General features: G+C 31.9%; 1 protein-coding gene across 1 annotated transcript; it reads left to right on the top strand.

Moving 5' to 3' along the window:
* The first annotated feature begins 17,109 nt into the window (after positions 1 to 17,109).
* On the top strand, positions 17,110 to 19,270 carry LOC130894507 (allergen Tha p 1-like). Its single transcript, XM_057801389.1, has 2 exons — positions 17,110 to 17,314; positions 19,056 to 19,270. The coding sequence occupies exons 1-2, from the start codon at positions 17,110 to 17,112 to the stop codon at positions 19,268 to 19,270; spliced, it is 420 nt and encodes a 139-aa protein (XP_057657372.1).
* The last annotated feature ends 844 nt before the right edge of the window (positions 19,271 to 20,114 follow it).

Below are 20,114 nucleotides of genomic sequence, written 5' to 3'. Positions count from 1 at the left end.
CGTGATCTATGAACTGTTTGAAAAAAAAAGAAACCGATTTGCAACAAAGTTTACGAACTTCTAAGGGAAATTTTGGAGTTCTAGGATCTATGATAAGTGCTTCAACTTTTTTTGGTTACTATATGGTTGATATTTTACTTCTGGTATTAATCGAATATCACTCAAATAATAATGATAATTAATGGAGACAAAACAAAAATAAGATTGTCAGGATAAAAAAATAGATAAGGAGATCAGATTGTACAGGATGTGCATAGTCTAGGAGTACTAGACTGGTACAAAGAGATGCAAGATGGAAATAAATGAGGACGCTACAAAAAGATGTAATTTGATAGTGATGAAATGTTTAAAATACATGGCCAAAAAAGCTAGCCCTGTATAAATATAACTAAATGTATTGTAAAATAACGTTATTATGTGCTTTTAGGATACAAGGAATTTCATAATCTCTTTTTTATTATTAATTTTATCACATTTCCAGCCCAACTATTGTAGTAACTATATATTATATTGGTTTTCAATACATATTCAATACAAAAATTTAATTTCTCGATAAAAAGATCTGTTATTCCTTCTTATTCGTTCACAATTGAATGCCTGTAGTTTACAAACGAATCTTCAAAGCAACAAACAAACCTGACTTGCAGTAGTTGTAGTGACATTTCCCTGAGTTGTTTTCGTTCCAGTTTTACCACATTTTTCTGCTTTATAAAAAACGTCATTATTGATCATTCTTCGCAATTTCAGGATGCTTATAACCTCGCTTAGTAAGAACTTTAGATATGCCAGGTTCAATATCTAAGTATTCTGGTACTTTGGAAGTACTTTTAATTACTTTTTGCCGAGATTGTATGAAATTTTTTGAGTCTACTATATCCATTTGGCTTTTATAAAAATCCATAATTCCAATTTTCAATTTTGATAAAATGACAATGGTTATGATGCTACGAAAACCGGTCAAAATTTCATATAAAAAGTATCGAATCAAGTTCCACAAGGGGGAGTCGTATCACCACCTCTGTGGAGCTTAGTAGTGGACCTCTTATGAAGGCTGACTGAACCTGGCATATAAAAGGATGTTTTGACAATACACTCTGCTCCTTAGTTCAAAGAGGACTCAACTATTCAAAAGGTATTCTCGATCGGTGGGATTAAACGTTAACCCGAATAAGATCTACAAAATTTTCATCCCTTACATCCTATTATGAGACCAATCTCACATATGGGGCAATGGTTTGGAGTGCTAGAACTAGTCTTAATACATCGAGAAACAATCTTTCGAAGGTATATAGACTGGCTTGGATGTAAGCAACCGGGGCCATGAAATTATGCTCAACAGTTTTGCCCTTTTTGCAAGTGATTCTAAACTCCCATATATCCACATAGTACTAGAAAGCGTAGCAGAAAAATTATCACTTAGAATGTTCAGAGATGGAATCGTCAAAGAAAAACCATTCCTAAATAATGACCAAACCTGTGAGATAAAAAAGCTTTGAGACAAAATTTACCTCATTTCTAAGCTGTAGAAGTTAATGATAGCGAAACACCATAGAAGGTATGAACAGATATGCCACTAAATGGTATACGGACGGATCTAAAGCAGCAGACAAAACTGCAGTAGGAGTGTTCGAGTCCAGAACCAAACACTCTGAAGGCCTGGGCAACAAACCAAGCAAATAGAGGATCATCATCATGTCCGATAGCCAAGCGGGCTTTAGAGATTTAAGTTCCAATGTTTGGGATTGCCTAGAAAAATTAAAAGATCTAGGTAAGAAAAATGAAGTGAAAGATTCGTGATAGTAGTCTTTAGTGAGATCTGAAGATATAAGCTATCGAACAAGCTATTATCAATTTAGTGACGATACATCTATGACAGCAGCAGTATAAAATTGTGAAGTAACTGGTCTAAGAAATCGGAATAAATCAAAATCTGTTAAAGCTTTAACGATACAATATGTCAACAAAGCTCGATGTGAAGCTCTACTGGAAACCCCATGCTGAAGAAAGAGGTAGAAAAATTCGGAAACAGACATAGGAAAATGTATTGATCCATAGGGAGAAAGTCCCTGCTATATTCACATAAAAAACTTCTACTATACAAGCAAATATTAAAGTTAGATGATAACTATGGAAGCTGTATCAATCAGATATGTCTTTTGGTAAAATAGTGATAGTATTCTTGATGGGAATCAGAAGATAGAAGCTATCGAAGAAGCTATTATCAATTTACTGACCTTACAGCTATAACAGAAGCAGTGAAAAATGGTGAAGAAGCAATTGAAAAATTATGAATAACTTCCAATTATTTGGACTAAGAAATCAGTAAAAATGGAGCAAAATATGTGAATGTTAACCTTAACAAGATAATATGTCAACAGCACACCGAGGTAAACGGAAATGAAACAGCTTATAAGATCGATAGAGTGGAGCCCTTCAAGGGACCTAAACCCTTCTGTGGTATTAGCTACACAACAATAGAAACAGCATTAGAAAAGTAGGTAGCTAGGGGTGAAACCAATTGTTTGGACAACTTGTAAACACTGATTTTCCTAGTATCCCAGCAAGAAAGGGGGACACGATAGATCCTTTGGTTCGCATTGTATATGTTACCCCAATATCTACATACACACATACATCGAATCAAGTTAATGAAAAATATATTTTGCGGAAAGAGAAAAAATCTTCATCTATAAGTATATTCACTAGTCGCGAACTTATATTCTTTGTTGTATAAACAATTGTTCCATACAATCGATCTTCTCTGTATGAAAAATATGTGCGAAGTGTGAAATTAATGGATTCTCAAAGGTATACATTGAATTGTTTGTGTGGGAAAACATGTGAACTTAAACTTTTTAATCTGTCGAATGGTTTCTAAGTGTATGAAAACAACGATGGAAGCTTTTATCTGCCAGATTTCAATTTTAAGTTAACCTCAATAGCGAAGAATATGTTTTAAAAACAGCAACGAGATTCTGAGGTAATTGCATCTGGGATAAAACGTTTTGCGGAAAATTGATCGATAAAATAGAGTAGGTGCAGCTCAAACAATTCAACTAGGTAACTATGGAGTGCTTGAGTTTAATTTTTTACAAATGTTTTGAAAAGTTTTTGAAAAAACTATCGAAAATCATATATCATATAGAGAAGTTCCTCATGGATGTTTCATCATCTTAAGAAAAAGGTTGAACTCAGTTTTTTTAACTACGTTCAATGTTGAAATACAGAAATGTTAATTCAAAACTTTTTGTTGCTTTTTCTACGATCTCCATCGAATTTCCTTCACGCATATCAATCGAAAAAGTCATGAATTCAGAGAGTGGGACTTGTTTTTGGCTACTTTCTTTTTCTCGTGCAATATATCGAAAAACTCTTCAGTGCTAAACTTTTGAGACGTATTGAGACATATACATTCCTTTAATTGTTTGTGTCCTTGCGCAAAATTGAGAATTCTAGAGCATCACAAAGTTGATAAGCGCTCAATTTTGATTTAACCGTTGTATCTGAACGTCAAAAGATATGGCCTGGTTGCTTAGGTAATTATTGCAATACGAAATAAATAGAATAGAAAAATTATGGATCAAACACATCAATGAACAAATAATGTTTGAGCAATATAAAATATAAAAACTAGAGGTTTTATGTTCTTTTTATATTTCTTGTTATTTTAATGACCCTCGCTGAAGTCGTGAAACTGTTGAACTGAAAGAAATTATGCTCTGACAATTGAATTATCACCATTATCATCGTGGTCAACGTTGAATGTCGAGTTTTGCGAATTTGTTGCTTGTTTGTCCACTGCAATACAATTTGCGCGATATGAGTTTTGTAATGAGTAATTGGTCTGCCGCCAACCCCTTTCCTAAGAATCTCTGAAAAATATATGCTACGTTTGTACTTGTAAATATTTCCGCGTTGGTAGTCTGTGCTTTCCATTAGTAGAGGTAGAGACATATCATAATATTTTCGACCTTTTCTTGTTTAAATTCAATCTATGAATTTAGATTCGTATTAATCTTGATGCAGCTGATAAATAGCGGCTAAATCGATACTTGGCACAGACTTATCGATTTTGTTGCACGTTAGAAGTCGTGATTTTAGTCGAATGTAGAAAATGAAAAATTGAATTTGTAGGTCTAAACACTATCTATATGTTTTAGCCCAACCTTTTTTCTATATCTTTTATGGGAAAAAAGGAAATAGCATAAAACAAATTTATTATTTCTCCATAACGATGGAGGATAGGTAAAATATGAAGAAGTCCTCAATTGTACATCGTAAAAAAGCAACAAAAATTATTGTAGAGAAAATTTTCGTGTTTCAACAGAGAAACGAGATATTATGAGAAAATTTAATTGAACACTTTCTTCAAGTTAGAGGAAAATTCACAAGAAAATTATATTGGACAAATCAAAGTTCAGCTTCTCTCGCCTCCCTCCCAGGAGAGTTTGTTAGGTTCATATGCAGTTCATATGCAATGTATTGAATAGATTAATGTAGTATACAAGATTTGTAGATTGTGTGTGGAAAATAATGGCTTACAAGCAGAATTTTTTGACTAATCTCTTCCCTTTATATTCATTTCTACATCAATGAAATTAAAATTGTTATACTGACTATGTATGATTTTGAAGAAGAGGTGTTGTACCATAAATTTGGTTTTTAGGAACCGGACATCATTTTTGTAGTTATTTAATGAAAATTAGCTATTTTAGAGAAAATTATAGAGTATCGTATTCTGTATTGTTAGTATAAAGGGAAAACGAACAGTAACGTCACTTTCTTGAATTGAATTCGAACGAATAAATGCTTAACAAATTTTTATTTTCATACAATCACGTAACCACAATAATATTTTGTCATTTAATGTGTAAATTTCGAGTACCATAACAGTAAAAATCGATTGGTTTTTATGTAGAATATATTAAAATTGCAATTTTGAAAACAGCAACTGAATTTTCTACCACTAAGAAAATGTAGCAATCGAAATAAATAAAAATCGGACGAGTATGGTGAATGAGGCAGTACCTCTCATCTCATTCATTTTTTCCAATGTTCTTGCACATTTTTTGATTGGAGATCAATTTACTCAGACCAATTTTTCATGAAAAAGACTCTTATTAAAAGTTTCGTCCAGATTTTAGGTCTTGGGAATGGATATACACACACAAGTATCTATTTGAAATGTAAACAAGGCTTCCGAGTAGTTTGTTTTTGCCTTCTGAGCTTTGCATCACCACGTCAGTCTCCAGCAATAAAGCAATCAAATAACTGTTCTTAGTAGTGTTGTTGAAACAATACATTGCATCTGAAGTATCAATCAGTTTTGCTGCCTTTGGAAATATTATGGGGAGTCCAAACAACTGCTCTGTGTAGTTTTCAAATCTACTGCAAAAGTTTTTGGATAGTGGAAAAGAGTTATTCAACATTTTTTGAGATTTGGATAGGAGAGATCAAAATCATTGAATATGAAATAGGAGTACCATCTATGGCACATTTAGGTTGTAATAGGTGCGTTACCACTCTTATGAAACTCAAAAATTATTCAATGTTCTTCTAGAATCTGATTGGTATTTTCAATTGAAATTTGACATGGGCAGGATTTACATTTGTTTCCGAACTTTTGATTTTTCAGGAAAATAAAACTGAAATTTTAGTTTATGTTCTAAAAGACTTCTCATAGGAAAAGTAAGATATTATTCCTCTTAGTTATTTTAATAACAGCTTCACTCAAAGAAATCCAAATTTTTACTAAATTCATTCAAATTTATTTCACAGGTGCTATGCTCATATTGAAAATTATTGCATCCAAGAAACTCTATCATACGAATTTATGTTCGATGAAATAGCTCAATTGAGAATAAATTTGTAATATTTTTTGATGTATGGTCAAATATATATCTAGAAAGTCACTTCGTAACTTTGTCAATAGGGAGTATTGGAACCAAAAACCTGTTGCTAGAGAAAATAAGTACAAAGTATTCTGAATAATACCTTAATACGTGAATCTACTTGTAGAAAGAATAGAGAGAGAAGAAAATGTATTGATAAACATTAAGGAATCTCGAACTATTCGTCTAGACCTTAACGAAAAGTAATTATAGATTTTTCATTAACTTACATGTTTCTAATAATGGCATAATATACTTTATAATCATCTGCTTATTTGTATAATCTCAACTATGAATAATAAGCGTCATTATTATCATTATTTTTAGTACATAATAATCTATGGTAGAACTAACAATCAAATGAGTGAACCATAAAATGGGGAAAATTTAAATAAATAAAAATAAAAATATATGAATGTAGAATCCTCAAAACTATATTCATGTTTAAGAGAATTCAAATTCAAATTATGCTAGATAAAACTAAATGTAAATAATTCTTAATTAGATAAATTTTTTAATGTTTAATCGATGAGAAAATGTTTTAAATTATAGTTTTTTGTTTATAAAAACATTTGCAATTATTTTGATGCAGACGTACATAAAAAGGTCGACATATTTTGAACTAACCTGTATAATATAACTGATGCGATAAGACCGCTACTTCAAACAGTATAATTTACAAAAAGTTTATATTCATTTCTCATCATGTTTATTGAATAAAAACATTTATAAGAGTCTTAAAATCAAGCACAAAATGTCCACTATATTAAAACTAACATTAACGTCAAGCTCAAAATGTTCGAAGAACCCTTCATGAATTTTCCACAAGGACGACGAAATGCCCGAGGACTAGCAGGATATTCGCGATAACAAACCGTAAGATTTAAAAGAGGGTGAACGAGCGAAACGTTTGCCTCTGTTGACGTTGGGAAACTGGCTCTTGTCGACATTATGGTAGTTTTTCCGAGGTTTTCTTTCACGCCACTAGTCGGCGTTGGTAGACTTAAGCAATTGATTATAAACTTATTAAGCTGAATATATTTTAAGTGCAACCCGAACCTGTACAATCGACATATATTAACAACTATTCATTTATTCAGTTGGAATAAAACAGTTAAATCCTCTATTATGTCTATGATATTGTCTATATATTGACAAAATTATCACTAATAGAAAAAAAGGATAACAAACTAAAAATAAAATTAGTTGGCCACATAAATACTGAACTCAAATTCAAGCACCAACTTTTACTTTGTTCCATAAACTATGGGAAATAAAGTTTTGATGATGATTCGCTGATATTTTGTTAATTGTTTCAGGAGAACGGTTGGTTCAAATTCAGAAATATCATAAGGTGGATCAGAAAATTTTCCTATACCGTTATCTTACAGCGTCAAAGTTAAAAGTAAAAAATGTTGATATTAATAATCTTTCGTATTTCTTATTTTTTTCAATTTGATATTCGGTGGTTGGAAAATAAGTATGAGTCAAAATAGTGGATTTTCAGAAATTCGCAATTCAAATTTCTTCTTTTTTATTATGCTGGCTTTTGAGTATAACATTTTGAACTTTTTATCCTATTTTTGGGTAGATTATTCTGAAATCTCTGTACAATAATGTGTACATTCTACACTACACTTTAATTAAAAAAAAGTAAACACATTTATTAATATAAGTGGAAAATAGCTTCTTTTGCAATGTTCGGAATCCGCTCTCATCAACATTAAAGATTTTGTTAACATTCGGTTTGTTAGTGTCAAATATTCGCTCAAATATAAAAAAAGTTTTTAATGCTTTCCCTGTTGAGTCCTTCAGCTCTATTCAAGTTACTTCAAGTTATCGAAGGCTAATCTTGTCCTTATACCGTTTCATTTAGGCGCCATACCAGGCCTTTCTAGCCATTTTCTTTGTTTGTTGACCCAAACAACCGTTCCCCCCAAAAAATTTAAGATCTACCACAACTTTGTTGTCAAATACCGTTGGTTTTCCTTCATCAAGTGCCACTCGTTCTTCTGAGTAACGTTCATCTACCTGTCTTTTAAATGCTGCCTGTATACTAGTGCAAACTATTCTTAAAATCATGTATAGTGTTCTGTAGATCCTCAGCTTTCCGTTTAAAGTATTTTCCATCATTTATCTGTAACAAACAGGAAAAAGTTTGACATAAATTGGATCAGTCCATTTCAACCGACAATGTGTAATCCATTCAAGCAATTTTTTTATTTGTATAAAAGAAAGAATTTGACTAGAACATAACCTATCTAAGCCGGCTGATGTTATCCTTCTTCTTAAAGAGTATAAACTATATAAAGTATGGTCTCCAGCAAGTATCTCAAGAACAACAAAACCAAGACTGTAAAATATGTTGTTTTATATGGGGCTGAAATATAATAGACAGATATTCCAGAAAATTGAATAGTTTATCAACAGATTCCTACAAATTATATGTAAAGGGTAAGTTCTGATTTTGTAACAAACAAGAATCTAATTGTGATATACAGTCAAAAGAAACCTGTACGAAGATGAAGAAGAGCTATCGAGAAAGAGCTGCAACGGATAAACTTGAAAGGGGCTACAGAAATAGTCAAAAACACACGAATACAACAAAAGAAAAGCCACCTTCATCAAAATTGGAGCTTCATCGTGGTGGTGCCACATTAGCGATTGGGTATATTTTATGGAAAATGCCAAATATTAGTGATGCACTGGACAACATTTTACACTTATGTGCCACGCGGAATTAACTATGATATCAAAATTTTTAACTCAGCTACAATAATACCGTACCATCTATCTACATCAGCGTCATTCTTTATTCTGGAAGGTTTTTAAACTGTTATTTATCGTATACAACGTTTTCTCTTTCCCCTCCATAATGAATTCAAAAATACTTTACAACAATTATTAGGTAGTTCTAAGGATGAAATACTAATTTTTTGTGAAAAATGTTATGGTCGAAATTAACTGAAATAATTATAACACGAAGTATGTTGGCCAAACAAAGCAATATGTTAATATCCGGTTTAAAGAGCACATTCAAAATATGGACGGACAGAAAAATCTGTTATTGTCGAGTACGTTATCAGTCATAATAATGTTAAAATACTTTGAATGGAGTTAAAGGGCATATGGCTTACAAACTACAGTATTAGTAACAAAAGCGATGTAATTTGCTGTTTCCTTGAAATTTTTAAGAAATAATTCAATGTTTCTATAAAACTTACCCCAAAAGTAACACACAATTTAGCATGAATACTGATACACAAGCTTCTATCTTCTTATTTCTACCATTGTAGTGATGGAACAATGACGTGTAAAGCCCTGTAATAAATTATTCTATTCTCCTTATTTCGCTGTTTCATCATAAGTCTCGGATACCCAAGACGTTTTAATCGCCATTATTCGAAAGTTCTAATAAAACTTGACACCTGTATAGATACTGAGACAGTAATTAAGATATGGGTCGTTTCTAAAACTTTAAGGGATCCAAACAATGTAATAATTTATTCAGCTCGTGTAGCTGCCGAATACAGGGGCGATAATAGTTATAATATCCCATTATAGGGTTAACCTGGTTATATAAATGGAACCCGTCTCCTTTACCTATTTCAACAAGTCACTTGCGCCGGTTTAACATACACTAAGAAAATTTGTTTGACATGTTAACGATTGATTGATATTAGAGGAAGATTCGAAATCAATAGTTATATGTTAATTTTTCAACCCTCTAACTCGATTTTTAGATTCCATCCAACATAGTTTATTTAATTATACAGGCACATGAAATGAGTTTTTTTGGGCTTTCTATCGCTGTATCCAAATATGCCGACCCGTTTGTCTCCAGAAAGTCTTAGTCAATGTCAGTTCGAGAGCAAATGAACACAAAAAAAAAAGTTTTAAATTATTTGAGGTCTCCATTTGTAAACCGGGATTTGGAAAGAGCGGGAAATTTGAAACATTTCAAACTAAGTATACAGGTAAATATTAAATATAAAACCTGCAGATCAATACAAAGAAGAAAAGCAACAAAGATGGTTGGGACATGTGAAAAGGTTAAGTAGGGAAAGGACCACAAGCAGAATACTAGAAGTCAGAACAGTAAAAACGAGAAACAGAAAAAGACCTAGAAAGACATGGATGAACTAAATCAATAAGGCGATTGAGAATAGAAACTACATTATGTTCTATTACAAATGATAGACCGAAAGAATTTTAAATGAAAGAAAAGAGAAACTCACCTCCATGTCTTACACTTGTGAGGTAGATAATGATAAGGATTAGCTAAGTAAGTAAATATGATCTGAGCTATGTAACACTATTATAGAGAAATCGAATTGCTTCTGTATCCTGAAGATAAATTTGACAAAAGATTGATCAAAAAATATTTAATAAAGTTACTAATTTAAGGAAATTTCAATCTGTAGACAAATCTGTCCAAAAAGAAAACAAAATAAGGCAAATGAGATCCATCTGAAAAATTCAGAACAAGACCATATTAGACCACATCAAAGACGAAGCATACAGGTAAATATTAAATATAAAACCTGCAGATCAATACAAAGAAGAAAAGCAACTAAGATGGTTCGGACATGTGAAAAGGTTAAGTAGGGAAAGGACCACAAGCAGAATACTTGAAGTCAGAACAGTAAAAACGAGAAACAGAAAAAGGCCAAGGAAGATATGGATGGACTGCCAACGATTTCAAGTATTCTTTGTAGCTGTACAAACAGTGTTTCAAAGTATTCAAAATCACTGAAAGTAATAATTTCACGGTACAGTTGCCCGGCATCAGCTGGACAACTTGGAGTTGGGGACAAATTGGACAGGGAAGTCAAAAAACAGTGTCATAATTTCACCTTTCCCTTTGGAATATCCTGATGAACGAATGGAACCAAATAGACGTGGATTATTTGTAGAAATTGTGCGTGTGAGAATGCCAAATCTGTACACCGAAATAATAAATGCAATATGGAGTTACAGACTGTGCTCTCATTCATATTCTTATCTATATGTGTTCTTCGTATCACTCAAACTACAGGCTGGCCAAAAACTTTTCACCGGCTATAACTACAACAAATGGTAATATTGCTATACAGTGAATCGAAAAATTTCAGAGTCGCTGATAAAAGCTTATTATTCTTATAACACTTTCAACATCAGGTTCAAGCAGTCTTTCATAAAATTTGGGAAGTCTATGGTTATCTGGTATTTCTAGCAAAAGGAAACATTAGGATCATCCAGATTGTTATATGTCTTTCTAATCATCATATTGGAATACAAAGCTTCTCTATCATTCTAGATCTCCTACAATTGTTATAGATGTTTCTCAGTTCACTTATCTATAGATCTTTTTAAAACTGATTCGACATATTCCAAATATATGAACTAAAATAAAAAATACCATGATACTATTAGTGATATATTACTTATATCCAGAAAAACTTTTCTGTTTACTCCATATCTTTTCAGTTAATGCGGTAGACCAATTTCTGTTTAGGAAGCTATTCCAATAATACTTTAATTGGTCACAGTGGCAATGGTTTGTCCTCATTTATTACCACAAATGAGGGTTAATGGCCCCATTAAATTAATAATTACTTTAAACATCCATTAATAGAAGCTTATGTCCCTGGACCAATATTGGTATCAATATCGGCATATCGATTCGATGTTAATGTTATGTAAAATTGAATGCGAATCGTTATTAAATTTTTTTATGTATTCCCCTGGTTAATAACGAGATAATAATAGAAATTTAGTACCAATGTTGTCATTTATTGATTGGTAGCTCTAGTATTTATATTGGAAAACAATTTTCATGTATTTAGGATGAACATGAACCTTAGCAGGTGAATGTACACTATAGATTAAGAGGTTAGTATAGGCAAAGTAGATCCACGGCTTTTAAGGCCTTGCTCATCTAATAATTGGGGAATGCTTCCTCTTCTCTGGTAGTTTTGTATCTAGTAACGAATTATTTGTATTCGATTTATGATTATTTCACAACCTCAGAGTGAAATTTTTTCCATTTATCATAAAAACCAACAATATGCTAATTTGAAAGTTTTGTTCCATAATTCTTAGTAGGATCATTAGGTTAAATGATTTTTTTCCAAGTTGATCATTTTGTTCATCCAAGCTCGCGACTATTTGTTACTGTGAAAATTTATGAGATTAAGATTTTGATTGCTCAGAGTTAACGGGTTTTATATTAGATCAAATTAGCGCTGCAGTTTAACTGAAGAGTTACCGGCGTACGCCAACTCATGTTTTTAATACCCGCCATACAATTTTAACTTCTTTTACAATGTGATCGTGGTTGTCGTGAAGATTAGACAACTCGTTACGAAAGATTATACAGCTCGGGAGTTCTATTATGAAATGAGAAACGAATATAAAATGTATATTTCATAGGAAACTATTTTACATTCTAAGCACATACCAAAACATGAAAAACAAATGTTTCCCTTTAAAAAAGAAAAAAATTATCAATCAAGATCACCTTTTTGTGATAAGTGGCCTTTACTTTCTTGGAAATACATTTCTATGCCAATGTATGTTGCTTCGATGATTTTCCTCTGCCAGATTCTAACTTCATACTCAGTTTTCTACTACCAAATACAAGATACCAAACGAAGCCGATAAATAAAATTAAACCGAGATGTATATGAAAGTCAAAAGAGACACAGTAATCATGTAGGAAGACCAAGTTGAGGAAAGAGAATACTTAGAGGAGATTCTGAATTGTTAGGACGAAAGTAAGGAAAAAAGAGAATATTAGAACCAAAAATATAGAATACATCTGAAAAAGGAAATCACAAGGAAGCGATCTAAATGGCAAGAAGTAAGTTGATCCGAAAAAGGCAAGACACCAGGAGACGATAATGTGTGCTACGAGAGAATTATATCACCAATATTTAAATTAGCCAAAAATGTAGAGGCTACGGAGACATTCACTTATTGATAGACGAGGCGAAAATATTTGACAATAAAGGATTGAGGGAAAACTTAGGAAAAACCCTAAGAAAAACTCAGATTTCATTCCGACTCAATAGAGGGAGTCAAGAAGCGATATTCATACTGAGACAAACAGGTAGATTGTATTTTGAATCCATTGCTACACAATTATCATCGATGAGGCTATAAAAGAGATGAACACCATCTATAATGTAGGGCACTGAAAAAGGGCAAAGGTACACCAATAGAAATATGCTACGCTGATGACATGATCATATTTGCAAAACAATAACCCAAATTCTCGAATTGTCTAAGTAAATAATCAAATATAATATGAACAAAAACATAGATAAAACCAAGATAGTGATCGTGAGCTCAGAAACAAACACACGACATCAAAATAGAAAATAGACAATTAGAAAATAAGGAAATAAGGAATACTTCGGCAAAATGATAGTAGGAAATATAAAGTTGGAGAAAGAAATAACAAAAAGAACAGCAAACGCAGAGAAACTATTTAACGCAATGAAAACATCTTTTCTTGAAAACAATGAAACACCTAATGAAATGACGATAGAAATTTAGATAAAGAGGAGTTATACCCATACCAACATATGGTTCCGAAACATGTTCGGACACAGAAAAAAGATACAAAATAAGGCAAATGAGATCCATCTGAAAAATTCAGAACAAGACCATATTAGACCACATCAAAAACGAAGTATACAGGTAAATATTAAATATAAAACCTGCAGATCAATACAAAGAAGAAAAGCAACTAAGATGGTTCGGACATGTGAAAAGGTTGAGTGGGGAAAGGACCACAAGCAGAATACTAGAAGTCAGAACAGTAAAAACGAGAAACAGAAAAAGACCTAGAAAGACATGTATGAACTAAATCAATAAGGCGATTGAGAATAGAAACTACATTATGTCCTATTACAAATGATAGACCGAAAGAATTTTAAATGAAAGAAAAGAGAAACTCAACTTCATGTCTTACACTTGTGAGGTAGATAATGATAAGGATTAGGTAAGTAAGTAAATATGATCTGAGCAATGTAACACTATTATATAGAAATCGAATTGCTTCTGTATCCTGAAGATAAATTTGACAAAAGATTGATCAAAAAATATTTAATAAAATTTAATAAAGTTACTAATTTAAGGAAATTTCAATCTGTAGACAAATCTCTCCATTATGAGATCATAATGAGAAAGTAATTTTTTCAAAAGCATTTTATTATATAAGAATGGATTTACGTTACCGAAAAGATATGTGTGGGCCCAATACTACAAAAAACGTACGTTTGGATAAGAATTTCAGTGAAATACATCTTGATTGACGAAATACAACAAGAAATATATATTTGAAATGACAAAATAATTTTGTTTCGACATTTCTATTACTTTTTTTAACGTTGAGAAGATTTGAATCCAGAGAGTTCTGCTAACAATGAACGCGAGGCAAAAAAGTATTCAGAAAATACATCCTACGAGAATTATTTTCCAACGTGATACAAATCTCGAGGGTTGAAATATCAAATAAACCATTAATGGTAGAATTATATTTCACTGACTGACTAAGATATTATACAGAGGGCGCTATAAGTGAGCAACGCTCTCGAAAAATCGGTATAAGTCCGGCAACGCTCATAAGTCTGACAACGCTGTCCAAAAAATTGAAACGAAGCATGTTTAAGCTTTAGACAATTGTCAGGAGGATTTACCGATACAAGTTCACGAAAATATGGAAACACTGGCGCTGGTGTTGGTGTTAGAAGACAGAGAAATAGGATAATTTCGTCTCATGCAAATATAACTTATAGATAAAAAATACATTTTATCTTTGTGTTTACCGATGTGTGAAGTTGTGCGTTAATATGTTTTTTTAATCAAAACCAGTTGTATTTTTACAATTTCTGCTCTTACTATATCAAGCTATGATGCGCAATACTCTTTTTTGAATATAGTCAGAACATAATCCCATAACTATCTCAAAAAAACGGTCCCCATTACTTTTTAGTACATGAAACCTTTTTCAGAGTGAGTTTGCCCTTTGCAATTCACTGTCTTAGGTATTTTTTCATTTTAAGAATGTAATTGTAGTTCCGAGTTTCATCTACAGCAATGAATCGACGCATAAAATCTAGCACATTTTGCTCAATAAAGCCTTGGAAATGTTGGGATGCAAATCTGGTCTAAAGTAAGCGTTCCGATCTATTGAGAAATACAAGCTCAACAAATTATAGTAAATTGGAATAGTATATCCAAATATTACAAGGAAACAACAAAGTTTTCATGTGCATTTTTTTATTGAATTGATTTTATCTGAAAGGTTTCATATTAGATTTGAGATAAAACTTCTTACTATGTTCATTTAGGCATTCTAACATATACACCTTCAATTTTCTGTATCCAAAAACTAGTATATAAAGTCTAGAACAATAAATAATTTGGTTTTTTCATATTTTGGTGCAGCTTATTTTGCTCTTTCAATCACATTTTTTGCATTAATAATTCAAATATTGGGAAAAAAACATGTTTTATCAGTATTTTTGGGATCGGAAAAAACAATCTAAAATTAATTACTTAGTTACTAAAATCTGAAGCCTTTATACCTTTTCAGATGTAAAGAATGTTGGAGTTGAATCATTCATAGTTTCCTTTTTCCATAGCAGTTTCCATTATTTCCTATCCTGTGTCTTTCGTTAAGTTTTCTGCCATCTTGTTCCTCGATGTTCCCCTTTCATCCTAATTTCTTCTTTCCAGCTCCTCCTCCGTCTTCCTTTCTTCTTTTAAGCTCGTTCATCGTTTATTTTTTGTTACAATCTTCCATCTTGTGCTAGTATCATGGTATTTGAAACTTTTGACCTGCTCTATATTTGATTTTTCTAATTTTATGTTATGTATCTTCTCCTTTTGGATTATTATCATCGACTTAATTATGTGTTATTATTGTATGCTTATTTTGATATTCCTTATCTGGAGACTATCATTGTATATTTTCAAGTTTGAGTTCAAGGTTTTTTCATCTTCTACGATTATTAAGTAATAATGGGCTTAATATACATCTTCAATCTTCAATCCTTTTGTTATTTTGAATATACCTCTTGCCTAACTCTAACATAGTTTTTCGACTGTTTATATAAAACCTTCACTTCGTTTATTAGTTTTTCTTCCATATTTTTATAGTTTTCATATGTCATTCCTATTGGCACTGTCGAATACGTTTCTAAGATCTAAAGAACATGGTTGTATCTATCTGTCTTCTCATTACTTTTTCAGTTATTTGTCTGATGACGAAGTTTGCATCCGTTGTTCCTTTCTTTGTTTTAAATCCCTGTTACGAGTCTTCTACGGTTCTTTCAAGGTCTTGTCCTGTTTTCTACTATGTACTACTATGTATATATAATTGTTCCTTATGCTTCCTATCTAGTATATAGGTGTTTTAAAACCCACTTGCCAATTTTTTGGCGCTTCTCTTGTGTCATATATTTTTATTTTTAGTACCTCTGTTAATTCTCTTTCTGCCGCTTTTTTATATCTATCGTTATTTGATCTATTCCTGGTGCCCTTCAGTTTTTCTATTTCCTGTTGTATTTCTTTCGAACTTATTTAATCTTTTGTTATTTGGGTTTCAGTTAATATTACTTGTTTTGTGGTCTCTTTGTTTTTTGATTCGCTTAAATCCTTTCCTTCTAAAAGTTCTCTAAAATATTGTTTCTATGTTTCGATGATATCATCGTCGTTTATTCTTATATCTCCTTTTGTATCTTTTATATTGATGAGTGGGTTCTTATTATGATTATTTGTTTTTCTGGGGTTTCTAATAGCACAGAAGAATAATTTTTGATTTTTCTTGTATACGTTAGTCATATTCTTCCAAAATTCCCGCCATGACTTTTATTTATTTCTTTAATTGATATCTTAACTTCTATCTTTTTCAAATCCTTTATTTAATTAATTTAAGCAAATTTCGGTTTTCTCGCATAATGAGGTCGATTTATATCAACACCGGAACACAGCTAATTATTATTAAAATATGCTTATTATACCGGAATTATATGATATAAAAATTATTTATTTCTTCGAAATTATATTGATAAATACAAAAAAATTTGTTTTGTGCATATTTTTACCCATAAGGATGTATTTAAAAAACAGAAACTCCATATATAAACCAGCCGAATTAATAATAAATAAACAGTTTTCCTACCGATACTATTTGATACACTAACTCATTTCGAGGAATTTTAAAATGAATTCTTTTTGTGTATCGTTTTCAGTTGGATTATTGATAATAGTGGTAGTTTCTGGTGCTCCAAAAACCTACGAAGAAAATTTAGCTATTCTCAAAAAGGTTGAATTGAAAGATATTTTGAAAAACACTAGAATAATGAGAGCTTACATAGACTGTGTTGTACATAACACACACTGCACTCCAGAGGGTATTGCACTTAAAGGTAAGACTCCATATTTGCATTTGTTAAATTCTTAATAAAGCTGAAAGGTGGATGAAGAAAAGAAAAATAAAAACGTTGCCTCATTTGTCAGCTCTCTTTATTGGTACTTACGTTCGGAAATAATTCAGTGGTCTTCTCTTTAGTTTAAACAAAAAGTTGGTCCACTTTTTTTGCGGACATGGTAACTAGTAATTCTCTATTTCTTACTGCTACTGATGGCACTAATGGAAATATCTATGTATCAATAGAGGATAACTTTCATTCTATTATGGATCTATCTGAAGAATTTCAGAAATTTTGTTGGCTTTTGAAGCTTCTAGAGCGTTCTTGTTATCTAAATTTACTTTTTCATTTGAATATTTTTAGCAAAAAAGCTTCAAATTGGCCTTATTCTTTTCTTTTAGTGAATATTAAACATCTATCCAAATATATCCTTGAATATTTACCATCTTTGTCTTGTGATAGCTTACAACTGTTAATGTAAGTCCACATTAACAGTTGTAAGCTATTTCATTAGCTGTGATCTTCCATTTTGCTAGATTTTATTCGAATTAGATTGTAGATTGTTTTCACCAAATACTGGATCTATGAGACGCTAATATAGTACTACCATAGTAGTGGATCATGTTTTTGGTGTATCTGCTATGATAAAATGTATTATACCGTTTCAAGCAAGTTACTTTGAAGAATAGTCGAATGTATATGATATAGATTAGTGTATCCAGTAACTTTATGTAATTACTTGATATAAGAAGGAGAAGATATGGAATATGCTACGAAGCGGACGGAAACAGGTGACGGAGGAAGTACAGGTGAATGAGATAACACTGGAGTCATGGATTAAATATTTCGAAAACATGTATGGTGCGCCCAATGACAATGCATCGACCATTGAAATCACGCCAAATGATGACAACAATGAACCTAAAATAACGATGAAGGAAGTTCAGGAAACAACGAACAATGTAAGTTAAAAAATAAATCACGCGACTATTCCAGAAGATTATAATCTCTGGCACAATCCCAGATGAATGGAAATCGAGTATCTCTCTACCAATACACAGAAAAGGAGAAAAAAGAGATCTGGTTGGGTCAGTCAACATCATAATGGATCAAATTATCGAGGAATTCAACAAAGTCAATGCAGGATGCAGAATGGGTCACCGCTTCCTAAAGATATTGTTTTATGCAGACGATGGTATTACCGTACCAGAAAATGAAGACGACTTACAACGTCTACTATATAAGATGAAAATTTCTGCCTAAAAATTTATTATGAGCATCTCAGTCAACAAGATACAATCAATAGTAACATCAAAAAATCTGGGAGTGAATATATCTAGTGAAAGAAACCTGACGGAAGAGGCACGAACACAAGTGATGAAAGCATCAAAAGTCAGCGGCTGTCTGATAGATATAGTAAGGAGAAACAAAGCGATGAGCTCACAGAGCAAGACCTATTCTCACATATGTCTCAGAACCAGAGCCGAGACATCAACAACAAAAAGAATAATGAGAACTACAGAGAAAAAATAGGGGCCGAATAAGGAGTGATGGCATAAGAGAAGAATTGGGCGTACAGGATGTAGTGAGATGGGTCAGGGCACAAAAAGGTTCTGGAGGGATCAGCATTAGAAAAATAATCTAGATGTATGTAGTATTATGTGAAATATGATTGTGATTAGTTTGTAACATTTTTCATAATTGTGCGAGTCTAATTAACAGTTTATTATTTTTACAGAGAGTTGGAAAGAATTTTTGGACAAAAAATGTGATACTTGTGATGATGAAGCGAAAAATAACGTACAAATTATAACAAAATATATCTACACAAAACAACCGGACTGGTACAAGGAAATCATCGATGCTTTGGATGCAGACAAAAAATATACTACAATGTACCAGGCAGATTTTGAAAGAATTGCTAATGATCCCACCATTGAGATACCATTATAATAATCTATATAAAACTTTTTTATAATTTTGACAAAATATATTATATTGCATATTCAAAATTTCTTATTATTAACAATTTAAATATGTTCCTTATGCAAATTCGTCTCAAAATAACATTGACAGTTTCGAATTTGTTTTTTCTTTTTTACGCATCAACCACGTAGCGAATAATTGAGGTTTGATACATTTGAACGTTGAATCAACTTAATTTATAGGCTTTCAGGTAGTTCATAAGTACTTTGGGTCTTCTTGAAATAACTTCTCCAGTGAATATGGTAATTTATTCATTTTTCGTTCGTTGTCATACTTTAAACACTCGATTAAAAGGTGTTTCACTGTTAATTCACTATTGCCCATCTCACACGTTGGTTTGTGATAAGTAGTCATGTGTGATTTGAGTATGTCCTCTTCTTAGACGGGAAAGGGTCACTTATTCCCTTCTACTTATGTTGTTAGAGTTATAGTTGTGATAATTTTTAAGGCTTTCATGAAGTTCGTGTTGGTTCTGATTTGATTTTCCTTGCCATTTTTCTTGGATTTTCTTTTTAAAAAAATGTTTTGAAATCGTTGTATGCATTTTCTGCTAATCCAGCTACTCTTTCATTTCCCTCAATTCCGGTGTGGTATGGAACCCACATCAAATTGAATTCATTTTGTCGTTTCTGCAAGTGAGTAGCTCCTTATTAATATGAATGGCAAGAGGATGGTTGGGATATTATTGACAGATTGCCGTTAGAGAACTTTGAGAATCTGTTATTATAAGGATATTCTTGGATCCAATTTTCTGAAATTCCTCAAGTGTTTCTAGAATGGCAAACAGTTCGGCGGAATGCATAGATGTAAT

The sequence above is a fragment of the Diorhabda carinulata genome, chromosome 5 (assembly GCF_026250575.1).
Source record: "Diorhabda carinulata isolate Delta chromosome 5, icDioCari1.1, whole genome shotgun sequence".
NCBI lineage: Eukaryota > Metazoa > Arthropoda > Insecta > Coleoptera > Chrysomelidae > Diorhabda > Diorhabda carinulata.
This window is presented reverse-complemented; position numbering and strand designations above follow the sequence as displayed.

What these genes read in the sequence shown, in the direction of transcription:
- LOC130894507 (XM_057801389.1), top strand. Translation starts at nt 17,110, where the DNA reads ATGAATTCTTTTTGTGTATCGTTTTCAGTTGGATTATTGATAATAGTG. An exon ending in AGAGGGTATTGCACTTAAAG is followed by an intron (nt 17,315 to 19,055) that starts GTAAGACTCCAT and finishes TTATTTTTACAG; the next exon opens with AGAGTTGGAAAGAATTTTTG.